At 40.3% G+C, this 20226-nt stretch overlaps 1 protein-coding gene across 2 annotated transcripts in view; it reads left to right on the top strand.

Moving 5' to 3' along the window:
* The first annotated feature begins 3933 nt into the window (after window positions 1–3933).
* kremen1 (kringle containing transmembrane protein 1) overlaps window positions 3934–20226 on the top strand; it is a 54879-nt gene continuing 38586 nt past the window's right edge. For both annotated transcript variants that reach the window (XM_077560666.1, XM_077560665.1), the window contains exon 1: window positions 3934–4123. In XM_077560666.1, the coding sequence (XP_077416792.1) occupies window positions 4039–4123 (85 nt within the window). In that variant the 5' untranslated portion in view covers window positions 3934–4038. The remainder of the gene's footprint in view (window positions 4124–20226) is intronic.

Raw genomic sequence — 20226 nt, 5'->3', positions numbered from 1 at the left:
TTTCCCACAGCTTCTCATAGCTGTCTTTGCGTCTGTATTTACTGTGTTGCTGTTGTGTGAGAAAGGTACAAAAAAGGAACGGGGATGAAGGAACAGATGTTCACCAGCAAATCTATCATTCTTTGAGGTAATATCAGAGGTCAATTAAGGGATTGCAGCTCCGTAAGACCCTTTCACACTCCCTGTCAAAGCAGTCTTTTGTCCCGTGTGAAAGGTACAGAAATCAGAGTTATCAGAACATTTAGACTTCAGTGAGCATGAGAATGGACTGGCGGTGGTATTACAGCGTGTGTATATCAATCACCCTCCACAAGGAGAAGATTATGACCAAAAAGGGGGGGCGTTGAGTGAAGGGTCTTAATGGTAGTGCCTGTGAAAGCTGAGAGTCAGGCCAGTCCGAACAACTCATGTGGTTTCTTTGAACGATCCTAACGCTACCGTACACACGGTCCCACGCCAAACGATATATAGTGATGAAAATTCTGCCTTTGACAGGTAGTGTGAAAGGGGTTTTAAAGCCGCCGGGAGATTTTTGGGTTGACTTCACCACACACACACATTCAGTGTCTATACCTTTCACACAGAGCAGCAGGTGTGGCTAACATTGCAGAAACTCCGTGTTAGAATGCCGGTTTGAGTTTTACGCGTCCTCCGGCGCTTCCAGCCGAGCGCAAACCCCGCTCATGATGTTTATTGATGTTCTCCACGCGCTTCGGGCCAAGTGGGCTCGCAGCCCGACAGCCTTGTTGGCCGCCTTCCATTTTGCGCACAACCGTGACTCTGTTACTTCCATCCACACACAGATTTGTTTCAAACTGCTACTACTTCGACTATACTATAAAACTGGGGATGCTCAATACCAATTTTTCCCTAACGATACCAGTACAAGTATTCAACCTTGGGTACTCCCAAATACAGAGTACTGATACAACTAGTATCCACTAAGTGGTGTTGGCAGCCTTCATGAGTACCCGATACCTCAAAATAGACCTAACTTCGCAAAGCACTCGATTCCGTTTCTCTGGGTGGCTTTGAACCTCACACAGGGAGTCTTAATTAGAGACCCAAGATGGATGACGACTGCGCGTGTCATTTCTGTGTCGGGCGGGTGGGCGTTTTTGCGCACTCGGGAGATTTGGGATGGGGGTCATGCCGTTTTTCTCACAGGTGGCGTGACGTTAACTGCTGCTTTCATCTTAAAGCTTTGAATGTGCCACAGGTGTGCGTCGGCGGCGGGTGGGTGGGGGTTGCGTCAGCAAGGGGCCACCATTTGTCAAGGATTCCTCGCAGCCCACCTCCTTCCTAGGTGGGTGGTGACGGGTTTTGTATGTTTGTGTTTGTTTGGATCTATTATGGAAAAGTGATTTTTGAAAATGCTTGTATGGATTCTGTTAGCGGAGTTTCAAGAGCAGGGGCGGGCTAACTTTGATGTTTAAGGCCCGCATTCGATTTTTGAGAAGCTGGGCCACTTTATTCATAGATGACATCATAACAATTTTTTTGTTAAGCTATGTAAAATAATTTATTTAAATAATTAAATAATTATTTGATTAATTGAGTTACAATTAACCAATTTAGGAAATAAAAGTTTTTCCAAAAATATTGAAATACAATTTGTGTTAAAAAATAAATAAAAATGAACTAATTGTAATTATGTTGATTTGTTGACTTCATTAAAATATGTTCATTGCATATGTGTTTTTTATTTTAGTAATACTTATTTCATTATTGTTATTTATAATTAATACAATAACCTCTTATGAAGTCAATGTTTTTTTTATTTATATGCGTTTTTTAAACGCATTTACGATAAAGCAATTAGCAAGCTAGTTAACAGGATAAATGAATTATAGACTAATAAAAATCAATTAAAACATTTAAATTAACATATTTTGAGATGAAATACTAAATTAATGAATAAAATATGCATGTATAGTTTATTTTAATTATCAAATAAATATATATATATGCTAATTTCTAACCAACTTTAAATGAATTTTAATTACCAATTATAATAGACATTATTTAATAAAATATTTTGTATATTGTCATACCTGTTTTTGTACATATTTTACAATTCACAAGAAATTCATCAACCAGGTTCACAAATTTTAGGAAGAAATTTAATATATATATATATATATATATATATAAATATATATATATATATAATTAAACATATATATATATTTTTAAAATGTGTAAAATAAAATACTTTTAAATATACATTTAATTTGTTTTATCTGATCAAATGTGACATTAATTTTATGCAAATTGTTCTTCCCGGGGGCATAACAGAAAATAATTGAGAAGTACTGGCCTCAACTGCATCACAAACATGATGAAAACACCTGAGAACCGTTTTAAATTGTGAAACAATTGCATAATGTCTCCATACGTGCGAGCAATTTGGGTTTGTGCCCACGACAAAAGAGGCTCGCATCCAGAGACAAGAGAGCGTCCTGCCAAAACAGGAAATGGAAAACACATTGACAAAGTTGAGATTTCAAGGGTTTCGTTTGAAGGCGTATTGACTGCCTCGCACCCTTGTGAGTAATGGCTGTCAACATGTGTTTCCACTAACCTGCTCAGCCACAAGATGCTGGACGGACCCTCAAAGAAGAAGCGTCCTCCAATGTCCCTCCAGGGGAGCATTGACTTTTACACTCCATTTTACAAACATTTGGACAATTGCACTTTATGTTTGACACGCACTAATGTAGAGATGTCAGCCCTCAAGCCAACTAGTATCCTACTATGCTAAGTATAAATGGAACCAACGATAAATTTGAATTTGGGCCGAGAGTTGAGGTACGCTGATATTGCCACACACCATCACACTCTTAACTATTTGAATTGAAAATATGTCATCGTAGACCATTTTAATTGGTGAGATGTTGCATAGCAAAAAAACTAAACAAAAAAACTACTGATTTGTAGTTCTTCAACATTAACATGGGTTAGTTTGACCCTGGTTAAGCTCAGTGCTCTAAAAGCATCCTGCGTGCTACAGCTCATTATTAACTGCTGTCATTGCAAATATGTCAAAATGAACCCTTTCTTTGTCTGGTGCCAAGTTGCAGAGTGAAAAACTCATATTTGCTATTCTGTAACTCAGACTGGGTTATTTTAACCCACAATATAACGAGCTATAAGTTACAAGCGTGGAAAATGAAACAAATGAAATTCTGAACATTCTTGAAAGCTCCTTTGTGTCTTTTCTAAGTGCTCAATACCCAAAAGAAGCAGCAGAGGGTGCTGTTTCTCACTTAAATGCGACACATGCAGGACATGTTTGTATGAAACTCTCACATTCATTTACATAATTATAAAAACAATTATGCCAGCTTTAATTCAAGCTAATTAGTGTCATTTAATTGTTTGATTTAATGACGTGTGCCTTGAAGGACCTTCCTGTCTGCTGCCCTTTTCACACGGAGTTTGTTTACTTCCAATTAAAATTCCTTTTAATAGTTCAGATTGCAACATTGAACGTTCACAATTGCCACAATTTTAGGTACATCTGAATTTATCGTTATACAAGTAATATTAGGTACAACTGCACTTACCTTTTTTAATGATATGATCGATTATGTGATCTAGAAAATGAGAAACATAACTGAGGCTAATATTTGTTTGCTTTTGTGACACCTCAAACTATAAGATAACGAAAACAAGACTAAGAAAGGGCTTTTGAACAATCATTCAAATAGACTAAAGGCTGAGAAAGGTTTAAACAAGCACTTTTCTATTTTTACACTTGACTAACCTGCAGCTCCGTCCGAACCTCCTCCTCTTCCTCCTCCTCTTCCTCCGAGCAGGTTGAAAGCGTTTGGCTCAGTTTTCTGTCACATGTCCTGGAAATCGGATCCCTCCGCGCTGCTATCTAGTCCCCCCCCCACCCCCTTCTCTCCCCCCCCCATCCCTCCCCGCTCCGCTAGAAGTCTGCCGGGTCGTTTCGCGGACTTCCAGAGTAGAACGCGAGAGTCGAGACGAGAGCTGAGCCGAGCCCGCCTCAAGCTCACCTCACCTGGGACCATGGACCCGTGGACCGCCGCCTCCTCGCTGCTCCTGGCCGGCTTCTTCTTCCTGTCCTCCGCTTCGATCTCTCACTTCGACACCGGTGAGTCCGCAACCTGTTGTCTTTATTTTATTTGTATACCCCCCCCCCCCCCCTCCTCATCCGCTTTTATCATCTTCGTCTCCTTCGTCGTCTTCGTCGCTTCTTTTTATCTTCTTTCTCGATTTTCCCAAACTTTGCTCCGTCTCGGTGCCCCGTAAGAAAGATTCGCTTCGGTGCCCGGAGAAAGCTTCTTCTCTCCGGCGAACATGCGGCGATGTTTCCCCCACATCAGCAACCGCTCCAAGCGGCACCATAACGACTATTATACTTTATATGCCATACCAATAAGAATATTTTTGTCTTATTGTTGGATATTGTGTGGAAAAGGCGAATTTTAGTTGGGGTTCTGTCCAAAATTGCTCCATTCCAAACAGCATCCGATGTGCACTTTGAGCCTTCTGTTAAGTTGGAATTCTTGAACACGACCACATTTTGGGATCTTTAAATGTGATTCTCAGTTGATTTATGACTGCGTGTGTTGATGATGCACCCGTTTTGGGACAAATACTGTCAACTTGGCAGCCATAACATCAAATGAGGATGTACTCTCTTGTTTTAAATGTGAATTATTAATCTGTAATTGCTGGCAATGCCCTCATTTTGAGATGAATGCTTCAATCTTCCATGAGGTCATTTCTGCATACAGAGAGTTGACACCTCTGATAATACACTATCATGTCACAAAACTACAATTTAAGGCATTTTTTTAAATGTAAAATTATTTACTTTTTATGTGATACAATCACCAACAGTGTTGAATGAAATGTGATTTTTAATTTTACCGCATTTATGAATATGGAATTCTTGAAAATGTCAAAATGTTGGTATAAATCTTGGAATTAGGGCCAGAAATGACAGGTGGGGCAGTTAATAATACACCTGCAACTTGTGTTTACCTCTATGTTGCTAAAACATAAGTTTAGGTGTTTCTCGTGTAACATTGTGTTTTTTTTGCGATACCGTTAAAGTTGGTGTTAAATGTGACATTCAACGGATTTATTGCTTTGGAGTTTTTAGAAAGGCTGAAATTGACACGTGTGCCCATAAAACTCAGATTTCTATCCAATTGTGTTACCAAATAATGCTAAAGTTAGATGGCTAATTTTTTGTTTTTATAGTGATGTTGTGGACTTTATATAGGGTCCAATAGTTATAGATGTGCTGAACGTGTGGATTTAAATGTGACTCTGAACATTTGGGGTGAATCTTGTAAATGCGAGCAGTAGCACGACGCGTCAATGATTTATTAATGCACGCAAATCGCACGTTTTCTTGCAATTGTGTTACAAACCCATAATTTTTGCATGTTGATAGTGCGCTATTGTGATGATTTAAATGTAAATTTGAACTGATTTGTTTTTGATGAAAACGCCAAAATCTTGGATACATGTAGGAATAGGCTCCTTACAGACAGAAAACATTGCTAATAATGTTAGCCAAAAATACATTTTTAGTGTGAGTATCGCTATATCATCTACTTTATTTGTCATAGAGGCAAATAAGTATGATTTGAATCCGATTTTTTTTTTTAACTGATTTTTGACTCCGGAACTCTCATTCGCAAAAGTGTGAGAGGACTTGTTGGTGTCTTGCATCATATAATTTTGTGTGTGTGTTACAGTCAACTATAAATATAACGTGTTCTAAGCAAGTCTTGTCGCATGATCGGATGAAGCCTTCTCAGATGGGAGGCAAAATGTCTTCTAAGATAAACAGAGCAGTCCAGTTGCCACATAAACACTCATATTCACTGACACACACGTCACTCACCGGGCCAGGCCACGCCCCTTTAAAGCCACACACATTCAAAGTCACGTTTATTATAGTGTAGAACGCGAGGATGGCGACCCCAAGTGGACAAAAATAATAACGTGCATGTCTTTTTGTTGAATCGTGCAAAATCGTTTTTCATCTGATGGTTTGACGGTAGAATAAATGATTCTGAAAACATTTGATTGCAGAAGTCATAATAATGTTACAAAAACATCATTTTTATTGTCTCGGGCTCTTTTACATCACATTTGAATTGGTGTAATGAAGCCACCAGACGACCTAAACTGACCTTGCAAACAAGTTCATTTAAAAGCATTTTTTTTATACGTCTCCCTCCAGTTTTTGCGTCACACTCTAAAGCATGTGTGCACACAATATTGGGTCATAACCCTCTCGCAGATATCTAATAATGCCGACCGCACAAACCGAGCCCTGCCTGCCTTTTGCTGTAATTTGCGCCGCCTTTCATGTCAGAAGCGGCAAAAATCCGCAGGCTTTCCTTTTTAATTTTTTTGTCTTCTTAATGACACCCTTTGGGCTTCAAATTAGAGGGTCGGCCATCTGGGCTGGTGCGTAACTGCTCCCATGTGTACCTATGTATTAACACAAAGTATTTAAAGCCACGGTATTCCCCCTCATAACACCGAGGGAAGAAAGAGAGGAGGGGGAGTCGGCTGCGTATTCAACAATCATTTCATGCGTTTACAAGTCGTCTTACGATGTAATGACCGTTTTTCATTTGGTCTATTTTGGCCCTGGGAAGAAAAAAAAAAGGCCCCCAAAAAGCTTAAAAACACCCTGTGGAGCATCGGCCAAAAATTGGGCAGTGCATGTGGCGACCACATTTGCATATAAAATCACATTTGTTGTGGAAATGTGCCTGACGACTGCTGTTTGTTTGGCTTCCTTTGCTTGACTGATGTAGTGGTGATAAGTGTTGCAATAACATGTCACAATATTCTCCGCCGCGATGCTATCAGTGATACTGTTTCCTTTGGGGATTCCCCCTCGCAGAACACCAAACGCGGATGGCTCGTTTGAAAACACATGCTCAAATTTGACTGTTTGAAGGTTGTGCCAGTTTTGTTTGATTCATTTATTCTTTTTTTTTTAATTTTATTTACCCATTGGGAATCTTAGCCATAGAAATCCAGTGAACTCCCATTTATCACGTGTTAAACCGCGATATAAGGAGACCCTTGTTATCTTTAAACACTAAAAATGTTAACTCACACCTAATGTCAAATGGTAAACAGAAAAACTTTTTAAAAAATAATGTTAAATTAATGTCAATCTGAAAATACAGGTAAACAACACAATCCTATCTATCTATTATATCTATTTTTTTCTTCTTTTTTTTTAACATTTTAACCATTCATAGCAGTGAAGTGATAAGAAAACCATTGTTATTAAAATGTGAAAACAATAGACAGGAAATAACAGCACGTGTGGCAGAAAAATGTTCACATGTCAACACAATGGGAAAAATGTTTATAATTGATATCTACCCCAAAAAGTTTACTGTATTAATTAGTTGAATTAGTAAATACATCACAAACTATGATCTCAAAACACTATTATTTTCCGTTTTCCACATCTTACCTCAAAAATATACAGCTTACAGAGGCTTTAGACCAGAGGCGTCAAACTCCGGTCCTGGAGGGCAGGAGTCCTGCAGATTTTGGATGTTTCCGTTCTCCAACACAGCTGATATATGACCAGCTCATCAGCAAGCCTGATAACGATCCTGCTGATTGGAATCAGCTTGTGTTGGAAGAGGGAAACCTCCAAAACCTCCAGGACCGGAATTTGACACCTATGCTTTAGACTGTAACAACTTAGGCTGAACTTAAGCTCCAACCGTACATACAAAGCTAGTCATGGGCTACTCATGTTGTCCTTGGGGCTAACTAGTACAAATTGGCAGTTTGGTAATTTTTTACATTTTTTTAAAGACAATGCACATTGATCAACCGAGTTGTGGGTAACTGCTTCCCCTTCCCCTCTCTGCTCTCTGAGAAGGAGAAAACACAACAAGCCACTAGCCCCAAATAACTTAAAACAGGCAGCTCTTTTCCTCAACTCTGCAAGCAGTCAATCATATTGTGCCATGCTTAGATCTCATTACCAGTGACAGACCGTATTAGCGCGTAGAAAAAAAACGTGGCTTTTTAAAACCGCGGTAAACCGTCACACCAGTAATCGGCCCAAGGGAGCCAACGTTGCAAAGATTGGGCCTGGACCGATCAAGCGTTTGTAACATTTTGTAAGAAATGTCTGTCTTTGGGAGACTAAACTTGGATTTTATATATACACGAAGGATTCTTCTCATTCTTCCAGGGTTAACTCCGGCGTGGAGCGCGTCACATCCTGCCTTTCCCCTCCGAGGCTAACACGGTTAGCTCGGGCCCCGTCAAGCAGAGGCCTGCTGAGGAATGTTGTCTCGCTCTTTGACAGACGGCCTAATTGCTTTGATTGAGATGATATCAACTTTTCAAAAGTTGACTGCGGGGTATTTTTGGATAGTTGAGGCTAGTGATGCGCATACCGACATTCGGATCAAATTGGAATATTTTCTCCCGCTTCCGATCAAACTCAGCAAGGACTTGATGTCTCTAAAGCTTATCCTGGGTGATTATACTGGCGGTGCCGGGTGTGTTAAAAGCCATTTTTCTTCCACAATCTCAATGGAAAATCACAGCACATAACATGATTATATATTTTTTTACTCATGTATGGTGTCACGTTTTGAAAATCAGCGACGTTAAAAATCGGTATGTGTGGATTGCCGGTAACTGTATGGCTGATTATTCAGGAACCTGATTTTGAATTATGGCATTGGGTGAGGAATTGATCACTTAGTTTTGAGTAATGGAACAAACCAGTAACTGAATCATAACTCATTTAAGTTTGTCCATTTTCTGCACTGTCAATTTGAAATAATGTCCTGTTTTTCGAATAAAGTTATGGAAATAAAAAAAAAAATCCCATTCATCAATTGATCAACAAAATAATTTCCATTTTAATTAATTATTAAAAAGTAATCGTTAGTTGCAGCCATAGTTTTGAGTGCACTACTTGGCTACAACCAGCAGAGGTGCTATTGATTCACTCAACAACATTTGAAGCGTTAAATAAAGACAATATTTGAAGACTGCTTAATTGATTGTTAATATTGCATTTAGTTCATCAAAGACATTTAGTCAAATGATGTTCATAGTTTACTGAGGGGGAAAAAAAAACTTATTTGGCCATGTTGGATTTTAACTGAGCAAAAAATGATTGTCAGTCACCTTCCTTATCCTTCATCCTTATTTTCAATCCACTTTTAATTGCACCCAAGCATGACAATCACATTTCCCGTCAATACTTAACTGAAAATGAAACAGAAAGTGACACGTTTTTTTCTTCTTTTTTTTTTTTGTCATGACGGATGAGCTTTACATACAATAGCTGGTGAAAAGAAAAACATTTGGCTTCACAGCCAAATGTTGGCCATCTGTGTGTGTGCGCGCGTGCGTGTGCGCGTGCGTGTGTGCGTTAGCTCTCTTGTGTGAAAAACATGAACTCTTCTTCAACCGAACAGGGCGTGTCCGTTAAAGGTTGCTAAGTCGACGTCTGGCTGCAGTTGTCAGTTTGTGCAGGTGCGCGTGTGTGCGCGTGTGTTTTGCACTTGCACACGTGGTGAGACGAGGAAAACACGTTTGACTGTCGGGTGTATACACGGACGCACACGGCAGAGGGAGAGAGGCCACATCCCGCTCGGGAACTTTCAATGTAATGAAATGTTTTATGTTGTTGTTGTTTTATTTTGGTGACAGGATGTGGTCGGTGTACCATCGTTATTTATTGAACGAGCCCTCGTGCGCTGCCAACTCTGACTTGCTGTCATCATTGAAGTGTTGTGAAATGATATTGAAGGACGTCTTGCTGATTACTGGCAACGAAATGATCTCATATATACAGTACATGTAGGTTAAAATCAAAACAAAGCTGTAAGCAATTGCCATGCATATTTTAAAGTACATTTCAATTCAGCTGTCGTTGAGTACATGTCAAGCCTTATCCAGTTAAGGAGAGAAAAGTAAAAAAAAAAATATATACATTTAATATCAGTCCCGTTGGAAATGAATGCGGAAAAGTTGATATTTAACGTTAAATTGTGCGAAAACTGTTAAGTATAAACCCCAGGAGGCGTGAATTTTGGAAGCAAGTTGAAATTTGAACGGTGAAGTCTTATGTAGAGAGTTAAAAGTACCTGCAATAATAAAGGTTAGAAACAACATATGTTTATGTTGTTAGCCTGTCAGTGTTTAATGTTTCATGTCAAACTTCAACTCACAGGTGAACTATTATGCAGACTTGTTATGCACGAATGTGAATTCAGGAAGAGACTCGGGATGATTACAATTTGAAGATTATTCAAGATAGGATTTTATCTCGTGCGTGTATTGTTTGTTGTTTTATCAACTTTGTGTCTGAATCTGATAAGCTAACCGGAAACGCAGCAAAACAAACTGACAGCACTCGCGTTCATGCTCGGATGTTGATTTGCAGTCATTGGAAAGGGAAATTCACCTTAATGCGTTGCAGTTCAGGCCTAAATCTCCAATGAAGATGTTAGCGGCAGGATCGATGGGAGAAGTTGCCAAGGTTATTTTAGTTACCTAAAACTAGCAAAATTATGGAAGAGGATTAGGGCCAGTGAAGAGAGAAAAAGAGTTTGGCAGGATTCTCACTTTATTCTCAGAATAGTCAGAATTCTGACTTTAAAGTGAGAATTTCGAGAATAAAGTTAGAATTCTCACTTAAGACAGAATTCTGACTTTGAAGTGAGAGTTGTGACAATTCTCACTTTAAAGTTAGAATTCTGACTGAGAATAAAGTCAGAATCCTGCCAAACTTTAAAAAAAAATATTTTTTATTAATCTTATTTGGCTCCAATCCTCTTCCGTACTAAATAACTAAAACGAAAATTCAAAAAACATTTTCGTTAACGAGGAAAACAAAAAAACAAAAATGCTTTTTAAAAAACGAAAACTAACTGAAACTACATTTTACATTTACAAAACAAACTAAAACGAACTATAATTATAGTGAAAATTGGTTTTCGTCTTTGGTCATTAATTTAATACATGAGCCTTTGGGTAGATTTTAAATGTGATTTAAGTCTACTCATTTCATTAATGACCGGAATAAGGACGTTTGACTGTGTCGCACAGAAGTGATGTCATCTAGCAGCAGCCAATAGAAAAGCAGCTTCCGATGATGTCGCTCCCACGTGCCAATTTTGCGTGTTGGACTTTTGGCTCCAATGGTTTGCCTTGCCAGCTTTTTCATTTAGTAAAAAGGGTGTTTCTTTTTTCATTTTACCGTAGTATTTATTGCATATTGCACACAAGTATTACACAACTTTTTAAAATAAAACGAAAACTAATACTGTACCAAAACTAAACTAAAACTACAGATTTTGGAAATAACTCAAACTAATGAAAATAACAGAGCTGCCCTGAAAACTAATTCAAACGAACTATATTAAAAAAAACAACACCCTCGAAATGAAATAAAAACGAACTATCATGAAAATCCCAAAACTATAAGAACCCTGGAAGTTCCTCAAAGAAAAGAAGTCTGTTTCAAAAGTCTTCTCTTGCACTTGTTGACAGAATTGACGAGTGACAAAAGGTCAGCAATGTGAGCGCCTCTCGTGCCCGTCTACTTCCTGCCGACCTCCGGGCGGACGTACCCTCGCCGAGGTCACGTTTTGCAGGCGACGCCCTCGCTCCGCCATCCGTGCCAAGGGGTCGGACCGCCTCCCTCTCCAAAAAAAAAAACCGCCGCGGAAACCTACCCGGTTATTACAAGCACGCTGGTGCTTATTATCATGCCGCCGTGACTGCGGGCCTGTCGCGTTCAAAGGCCTGCTTTCGTTTGATCGCGGTACCTCCCTGCGCCAGCCACTTGTTTTTTTTTTTTTTTCTCCCTTTCTTCTGTTTTACATGTCAGGCAAATGGCCACCTGCCCACGCTGCCGTGCTGGCTACCCAGCATGCAAAGCAGCACAGTTTGAAGCTCCGATGGCCCCAAACCGCCATTGGCGAGGGCCGGTCGGTCCCGATGGTGGGATGGATGTGTCTGTCCCCAGTGGAATGGTTTCGGGGCAAGGCCGGTTTTGATTGAAAGTCCCAGGAGGTCATAAAGCAACAAGACGCCGCGAGGAACCGCTACAAACAGGAAGTTACCAAGGAACAGGATGAAATAGGAAATCATAAAGGAAGAAGACACAGGAAGTAATATAGCATTGGGACAACAACCCTGGTGCCTGCGGGCTCTAAAAACAGTTGGTTGAAAAAAATAACCCAACTATGGGTCAAAAATGGACCGATCGTCTACTTGGGTCAATGTGACCCAACTTTGAGTCAAGAAATTGCTCTTTTAGTGTAAAACAACTCTTAAATATTGGTCAGATCCTTTCGTTGGGTCCAAAAATGGGGTCATTTTGTATACAAGAAAATGAATCGGTCCATATTTGATTCATAATTGGGTTACTTTTGACTCAAATGCTTTTAGCCTGTTCTAAAAATGGCTCACCAGCAATAGGACATTGTGATTTTCTAGGAATGTTGTAGAAGTGATCATTTTTAATATGTTATAATAAATGTGATAAATCAATAAAATCTTATAAATGTCATAAATAATGTTAATGTCAAAAATATATTTTGTTTTCTAATTATTGCGAGAAAACTTTAACATAATCAGTGCCTTCATCAATATCATTAATTATTAATTAGGGATCTGCGAATACCAATACCAAATATCAGTATTGGGCAGGCCTAATTTTAAAGTGTTGGATAGTTATGGAGGCGTCCGATACCAGTCATCGATACTTGAGGCAAAAAGTAAAAGGCATTGAGTAAGTCCTCCTCGGCACAAGTTGGCGCTATACTGCGGCAGTTTGACACTTAAGTATGTCGTCATCTGTGCCAGAAGGTTAAAGTCTGTTCACAATTTTTATTGTGTTCAATAAAATTGTATATATTAAAAGTACTAGAGTTATCTAGTAGAGTACTAGAGTACTCTGTATCAATGAGTACTCAAAAAATGAATACTCATAATCGTGTCAGCCTTTAAAAAAAATACGTAACAAACATGCAGAAATATTAATATTAATAACATCACAACATTCTCAAAGATTATTTGAGCACATTTGTTACTTCAGAAGTGTGTATGAAACATGTAACCCGATTAATCAGTACCCAAGAACTAGCTCTGGGTTTCAAAAAGATTGGCCGTATCTTGTACGAGAAGTCCTTCCTGTTTTTGCCCGACGTAAAAGCGTCAGGTAGGAGTCGAACCCGTTGGTCACCACAAGTCAATGCGAGATTAAAGCTGTCACCAACTCAAGTGTCAGTTAAGACTCGCCAAGTGTTTGTCAGAAGAATCAATACTCAAGTAAAGTAAACATACCTGAGAAATGTACTTAGTGGTCTTTGCATCTCTAGCAAAGTATTTGTACTTAGTTACTTTCCACTACTGACAAAGACAAAGACAAAGATAAGACAAGCCTTGTAAATCCTTCAACAAGCTAACTGGACTCCTCCCGACACTTTTGCTCGTGTTCCCTTTTTGCATCTGAAATTTGCATCCTGTCGAATCCCAAATGACATTCTCACCCGAGCCCAACATGACGTAACCCTCCGCGGGCGAAGGGGCTAAATCGAATAGTCGCAGAACACTGATGAAAAGGCTGATGTTCTTCTATAAATTCCATTAAGTCTCGCGCAAACAATTGTTTTTATGGGCAAAAATCAATTTGAAATGAAATTGGAGACGAGGCCTCCTCCTGCGGGCTACAAGATGGTGTAGTTGACACTTTTCTTTTTTTTATGTTATATAAAATGTTTTTTTCTAATTATAGAATAATTCATGCTCAAGTTCAGAGTGTATTTTTAAATTTTAATCAATTTAATTGTAATTCATTAAGTATTAATGTAATGAACTCATTCACTCCGAGCCATTTTCACTCCTGACTGTTTGACTGCATTTTGACTGATTTTGCAAGTCCCACAGAATATTGTGTTCGATTGCTATAAAAACATGGAACCTACCAAAAGAAAGATTAGAGTCTCTTCTTTCATCAGGAAGAAAAGGTATATTTCTATCTGTTTCCGTTTTGCAGCAATTAGCATTAGAATACAGCTAAGTTTCATCATTATTCACAAATGTGTTTAAAACAGTGGGGAAAAGAGCTTTTTGCAACATGGCCCTGGTTGATCTCTTATTCTCGCATTCTCTTCAGCTCAGAGTCTGCATCAAAGTCTTCTGTATGTTCTAGCATAAAAACACACACATAAAAAACGTATAAATACGTCTTTGGGGACATGGTGATATTTAAAATAGAACGTATTTATACGTTTTGGGTAGCAAATGAGTTATAATGGAACCTATAATTGGCTATTTTACCCGGATTTGTGTATTATTTAATAGCATAAACTATATTTAAAGTGTTTTTTTTAACACTTTTTTTAGATTTAAAGTAAAATAATTTTACCAATAAAATTAGGGATGGGTATCAAATACTAGAGGCTAAAAAAAAAAAGAATGCAACATGTATCACAGGACTCTTGCCACAGTAAATGTTAGCTGGGCCAGATTACGGAACGGACGCTGTATTTTGCCCACCCTCAACATCTCCACGGTTTGTTTTCAATAAGATGTGAAATAAAAAAAAATCCTCTCTGGGCGCGTCTCTGTTGCAGCGGTTTGCGCACTTTTGATTTCTTTTTATATCCTAAGCCTAAAAATCCTTATGACATTTAGGCTTTGTAATTTTTTTTTTTTTTTCAGAGCATGCTTTTAATAAAGCTCGTGACATTTCAAACATCTTCCACACTTCTTGCCAATCATTGGTCCAACTTTGGTTATGAGCAGAAAAAAAGCATGTGTTTTGTGGTGTCACGCGGAATTCGGACTTGTGAGCGTAAGCAGCAACACATGACGGCGGGATATTATTAAATTGCTCGTGTGTCAGACATGACCTGTCCGGCGAACTCGACTTTCTTTTTATACGCCCGTTATGTTTGGGCCCGGGCCACCGAGGTCTGCCGTGCGCTGCGGCCCAGTAATAGGCAGCCACTTAACTGTAAATAGTAAATACGCGGCCCAGTCATTTCGCTGCTTTTGGTCCATCTGCTTCAGTTTGCGGGCCAACGACGCACATTTCCTCCGCGCGGGAAAACGCCCACGGACGTGGATGCGTGCGACAAACAAGCGGATGCGGGTCAACGGCTGGAGCAAATGTTGGAACAAAAGGACTGGAGTGAGGCTAAGTGGACTGCAAACATGCCAACAAAGACGAAAGCCAAGACGGCGTGTGGAGGATCACAAGCCTCGGACATCACTTAACGGGCTCTCGTCCACCCCCCATTTCCATAATGTGGGTTGTTTGGTCACAGTCGAGGTTGAATGACTAAAGATTTCTCGTAGTTGACTAAAATGTTGGGTGACCATATTTAGAGTTCCAAAAAAGAGGACTTACGTCCCAGTCTCAAAGTTTACTCAAAGATGCCATACATTATATCTATTTTATCATATACTTGATTTGAATGGGTAGAAAATAAAGAAATTAGGCCTGTCAGGCGATTAAAAATTGTAATCGTAATTAATCGCATGACTTCAATAGTTAACTCACGATTAATCACAAATTTTATATCTGTTCCAAATGTACAATAAAATATTTTTTCTAAGTTTTCATACTCTTGTTAACATAAAAGTGGGGGAAAAAAATATGGCTGCATCTTTTAGTCATTGCTACAGTAATTTATTAATAATTCCTAACATTGAGTTAAAATTAAAAAGATGTACTGTACTGTGTGAAATGGACTATATGCCACGGAGGAGGCGGGACTTCCGACGTCCGGGTTTTCGGTTTGCGACAGGTGGGCCGCGTCCCAGTACTTGCGCTTCTGCCTTTGTGCCCCTCCGGTTGCGCGTTCCCGTCGACGGGTGCGAGGCTGCGAGTGCGTCGTGTCTGTCTCGGTGTCCGAAGCATTTCAGATAGCCGAGACGCCCTCCCGCCGATGAGCGTGAGCACACGGTTGGGGGGGGGGGGCAGGGGTGAGGGTGCGAGTGTTGGAACGCGGCCAGTGTGTAAAACCCGGAAGTCGGAAAAGTCTGTGGCATCTACCCCATAGATTTGTGTTGAGATTCTTTTTCTGCCACTAGATGGCATAATTGCATTTGTAAGACGTTGGTGACAGCTCAGTGCATTTTTCTTTTCATATTAAGAGCTAAATAATCTCTGACAGGAAGTCAGTTTCTTTTCTGCACATTTTTAAAATTGTAAAATATATCTTAATCCCATTCTCCACAAATATGTGCATTATTATTATTATTACATTTATTACTGCTAAATTTTTGACGTGGACGTGTCTGCTGCATTGCGACTGGAATTTCACCCAGTGCAGGCTTACTAAGTAAGGGGCGGTCATTAATCGTGCGTTAAAAAAAAATAGTGGCATTAAAGGAACTTTAAATGAACTCGCACTAATTTTGACACCCCTAAAAAAAACCTCTCTTTTGAAGTCTTACTTGACAAATCATTGATGACATCATGTTGTAAGCCCAATGTTTTTTGATTTTTTTTTTTTTTTGCCCCAAGAGATACTTTTCAAGCAGCCATTCTCCCGCAATCGAACACCGACTACGATTTGTGAGTGCAGAGCACTACCAGTGAGCTAAAATTCTGGATTGGGACTTGAACGTTTAGGAAGTGAGGCAGGTTTGCTAGTTTGGAGGCCAAAAGCAAACTCACAAAGCATAACGACACATCAAGACTGTCCAAATCAGGAAATACGGCCATTGGCCGTAACACCTTGTTGACACCATAATCTGTACTTTGCCAGCTCGGGCCGATGGTGACACCTGCAGGTGTCATCTCGGTCTTTCAACAAGTCAGCCTTTGTCCTTTGTGTTGCTGAGCCAGCGACAAGCGGCGCAAAGGCTGCGCGGTGAAGAGGGCTGAAATGCAAGTCTTCAGGTGACCTCCCGTAGTGAAGGTCATGATCAAAACAGGTCCAGCTTGCAGCTGCAGAGCCCCCCCCCCCCCCCAAAAAAAAACCAACGGGGTGGTCACACTCTACGGATGCCATGAAACCGAATCTGCCGGCCCTCAATAGATCCTCCGTAACTGAGGCCGATGGGATCCCCCGGCCCCGCCCCCCCACCCACCGCCCTTGTCCTTTAACCGAACCATCTGCTTGCCGGTACCGCAGCTCTTCCCACAGTCACACAAACCACAGTGAAAGGGGATCGCTTTCACAGGCCAGATCAGGAATCGGAGACGCTGACGTTTTAAAAAGGGGTCTGAAAGATTGCCGAGGCCTCTTTAGCGGCCCATTGTGGCGCTCTTATTGTGACTCTGGACACAATAAAAACTCTTTTAAGCCTGACGTCCACCGGAGATCGGATACGCCGCCAACGGAATCGGGGACGTCTTGGTGTTGTGACCCGGCTGCTCCAAATAAGACGAAAGCAATTAAGAATCTTGCAAAGACACAGAAACAAGTTTTGTGCGGAGTAATCCGTCGACCAGAACGAGTTTACGCTCAAACTTCGCGGCTGGTCTGCGGCGCCAGACTGAGGGGAGGAGTCAAGTATTTTTTTTCCCCTGTAGTAAACGAGTGCTGAACTTGCCAAAACAACTGCACTTGGATGGAGACTCATTGGATTCAGATGGTCGAGCCCAAGCAACACATGGAATCAAACTTTTTTTTTTTTAACTACATTATATCCCACTACTGACACAATGAATTGTCGAAATCAACTCAGCAGGCTCAGTTTAGTTCACCAATTAACATGTTGGCTTCAAGCATCGACTTGAGTGAGTTACGCCCAATTTCCAGGAACCCAAATTGTCGTTAAAAGTACCTCAAAGATCAGGAATGATAGAATAATAACTGTTGATATGGTTGCTCTAAGTCGTTCAGTCAGTGAGAGAACAAAATGCAAAACAAACTGCTTTTGTTTTGTGTAAATAGGAAGAGATTTATTGACATTTCAAATTCAACATCAACAACTTCAATCTTTTCTATTTAGGAAACACTTGCCACGACCATTTATTGGAATCGTGCCACGCTGGACCAGAAATCCTTTGTCACTTGAGCCGTGGAGCGCAATGAGGATAATCGTCGTCGTCTTTGGAATAAAAGTACAAACAAGTAGATGTGACGGAACTGAAACTGCAATGAAAAAAGGCAAAAACCCATTGGATGAAAACACGACAGGAACGTTGCCCTTTTGCTTAAAACAATTCAACTTTTCTCTCGTACACACAGAGAGGACTATTGACAGGAAGTTGCCACAACAGGAAATAACTAATGCGAAGAGCAGCGAGGCAGGACGAGAAGTTGGAGCTGCAAAGGTTGGAAAACGTTTGCCCACTTCGGTCATGTTCGATTTTTTTAAAACTGAAAGGCCAGGACGTTTGTAGGTCAGATAAAAATAATAATAATAACAAATTGAATTCTAAAAATGAACACATTTATTTCATAAAATATTTTTTATTTAAAATTTTATTATTTACAACAGTTGTTTTTACTAAAATCTGAAATCATTCTCATTTTATAATTTTCTTGAAATAATGTAATTATAATAAGTTAACAATTGCTTAATCCAATTAATTCACTTTTTTTTTTCAAGTAGCAAGTTTGATTGTTTACAAGAACAAAAACGTTTAGTTTTGTTTGTTTGTTTGTTTTTGAAAGAAAAAGTCGTCATCTGACAAAAATAAAGTCAACATTTTTCAAGAGAACATCAGAATGTTGTGATGTTAAAAGGTCAAACTTTAATGAGGAAAGGCACTTGTAGTTTGTCATTTCAAAATACAGTTTTGTTAGAATCATATTACAGCCATCGGACGCCCCGGAGTCCCGAGACCCCGGTTTGAGAACCACCGGCTGGAAAGATAGCCCGTCAGCACCCGCACCGTCAGCCAAACGCCGCCATGCAAAAACATGAGGGGTGGCCAGTTTACTGTTCAAGTCGTCCTGTTTAACTTTGAAACAATGGCTTCAGTGTCTCCCCCCGCTTGCCTTTGAGCCCACAAGACCAGGCAACGTGATAATGATGCCTGTCAGGCGTAAACAAGAAAGATAAGCCATGCATTTGATCTGCGGCTGCAGATTGCGTTTCCCGCACCCGCTACCCACCAGATACCCTTTGATTTCTCCCGCCTCGTCCGCGGACCCTGTAATCAAGTCGGACCTCTGAGAGAGACGCAAGGATAGTGGCGGTAGTTTGCGGAGGGGGCCCGAACACCCCTGACCCGCTGCGACAGAACCAAAGCGCATGTAATTTGCATTCCTCGCATGCCAGCTAAGCGGCGCGCAAACGGCGGGATGCAAAACAGGTGTGTTTTGCATCGTCTGCTTTGGCTCCCTCCAAGGTGCGACCTGCTTTTGACGTGAGATGTGAGCTCATGAAGTATGAACGGGTCACGGTCTGTGTTCGTGCCGTGCTGTGAGATGTACGACGAAATATTGACCTACATTAGGTCATTTTCAAGCTTTAGGTAGGTGTTGTGGTCAGATCAGATAAACCTGGTTTGGACTTCTGCGCTAATGGTCCGTGCCATGGCCTTTGATCTGGTCTCGCTCGTACTGAAAGGAATGACTTTGTTGAGCGACAATGGGTGTTTTTCTCACGGTGGCACGTTTTTTTTTCTCGGTCAGGTTCAGGCAACCTAGAACTTTTAATAAACAACAAATCAGAAAGGAAGACAAGAGGTTTGAATTATTTTGTCTCTTATCGTGCTCTAAACACACTTTGCCGTTTCATAGCGATTGCTGTTCTAAAGGGCAGGGGGTGCGCACAACAGCAACCTTAAAGCAGTCACGGATGCAAATCATCATGCAGATAATAATGTTCTTCAGCACTGAAAGTTTCAAAGTCAAAGCTTCAAAAGTTCAATAGCAAAATATTCCCGTCGTCATCTTGCGATTCGGCCACAGTTCTTGTTTTTGAAGATGAAGGTGCGCGAGTCATACTTCCTTTTGCTTTCTTCACAGAATAAATGCTTGAAAGAGAAAATATGGGGTCAATGTATGTACGTTAATCCTAACATTCACATTCCCCAATGGCCAAAATGGTACAGTGTGGAAACAGGGTTTGGGTACGTTATTGGTTGGTCGTGTCCTGGTGTAGTCAAGATCAGACAAACCGATACCAAGACCTGGTCAAGATCAAATGATCTGATTGAACATTGTAATACAATACACTATAGTGGTGAAGCAGCGTCCCCCATATCTGAGTCCGAGACAAGAAGTAGAGCTG

This window comes from Vanacampus margaritifer, chromosome 3, assembly GCF_051991255.1.
Source record: "Vanacampus margaritifer isolate UIUO_Vmar chromosome 3, RoL_Vmar_1.0, whole genome shotgun sequence".
Classification (NCBI taxonomy): Eukaryota; Metazoa; Chordata; class Actinopteri; order Syngnathiformes; family Syngnathidae; genus Vanacampus; species Vanacampus margaritifer.
The sequence above is the reverse complement of the archived record's forward strand: the minus strand, read 5'-3'. Positions and strand labels throughout refer to the sequence as shown.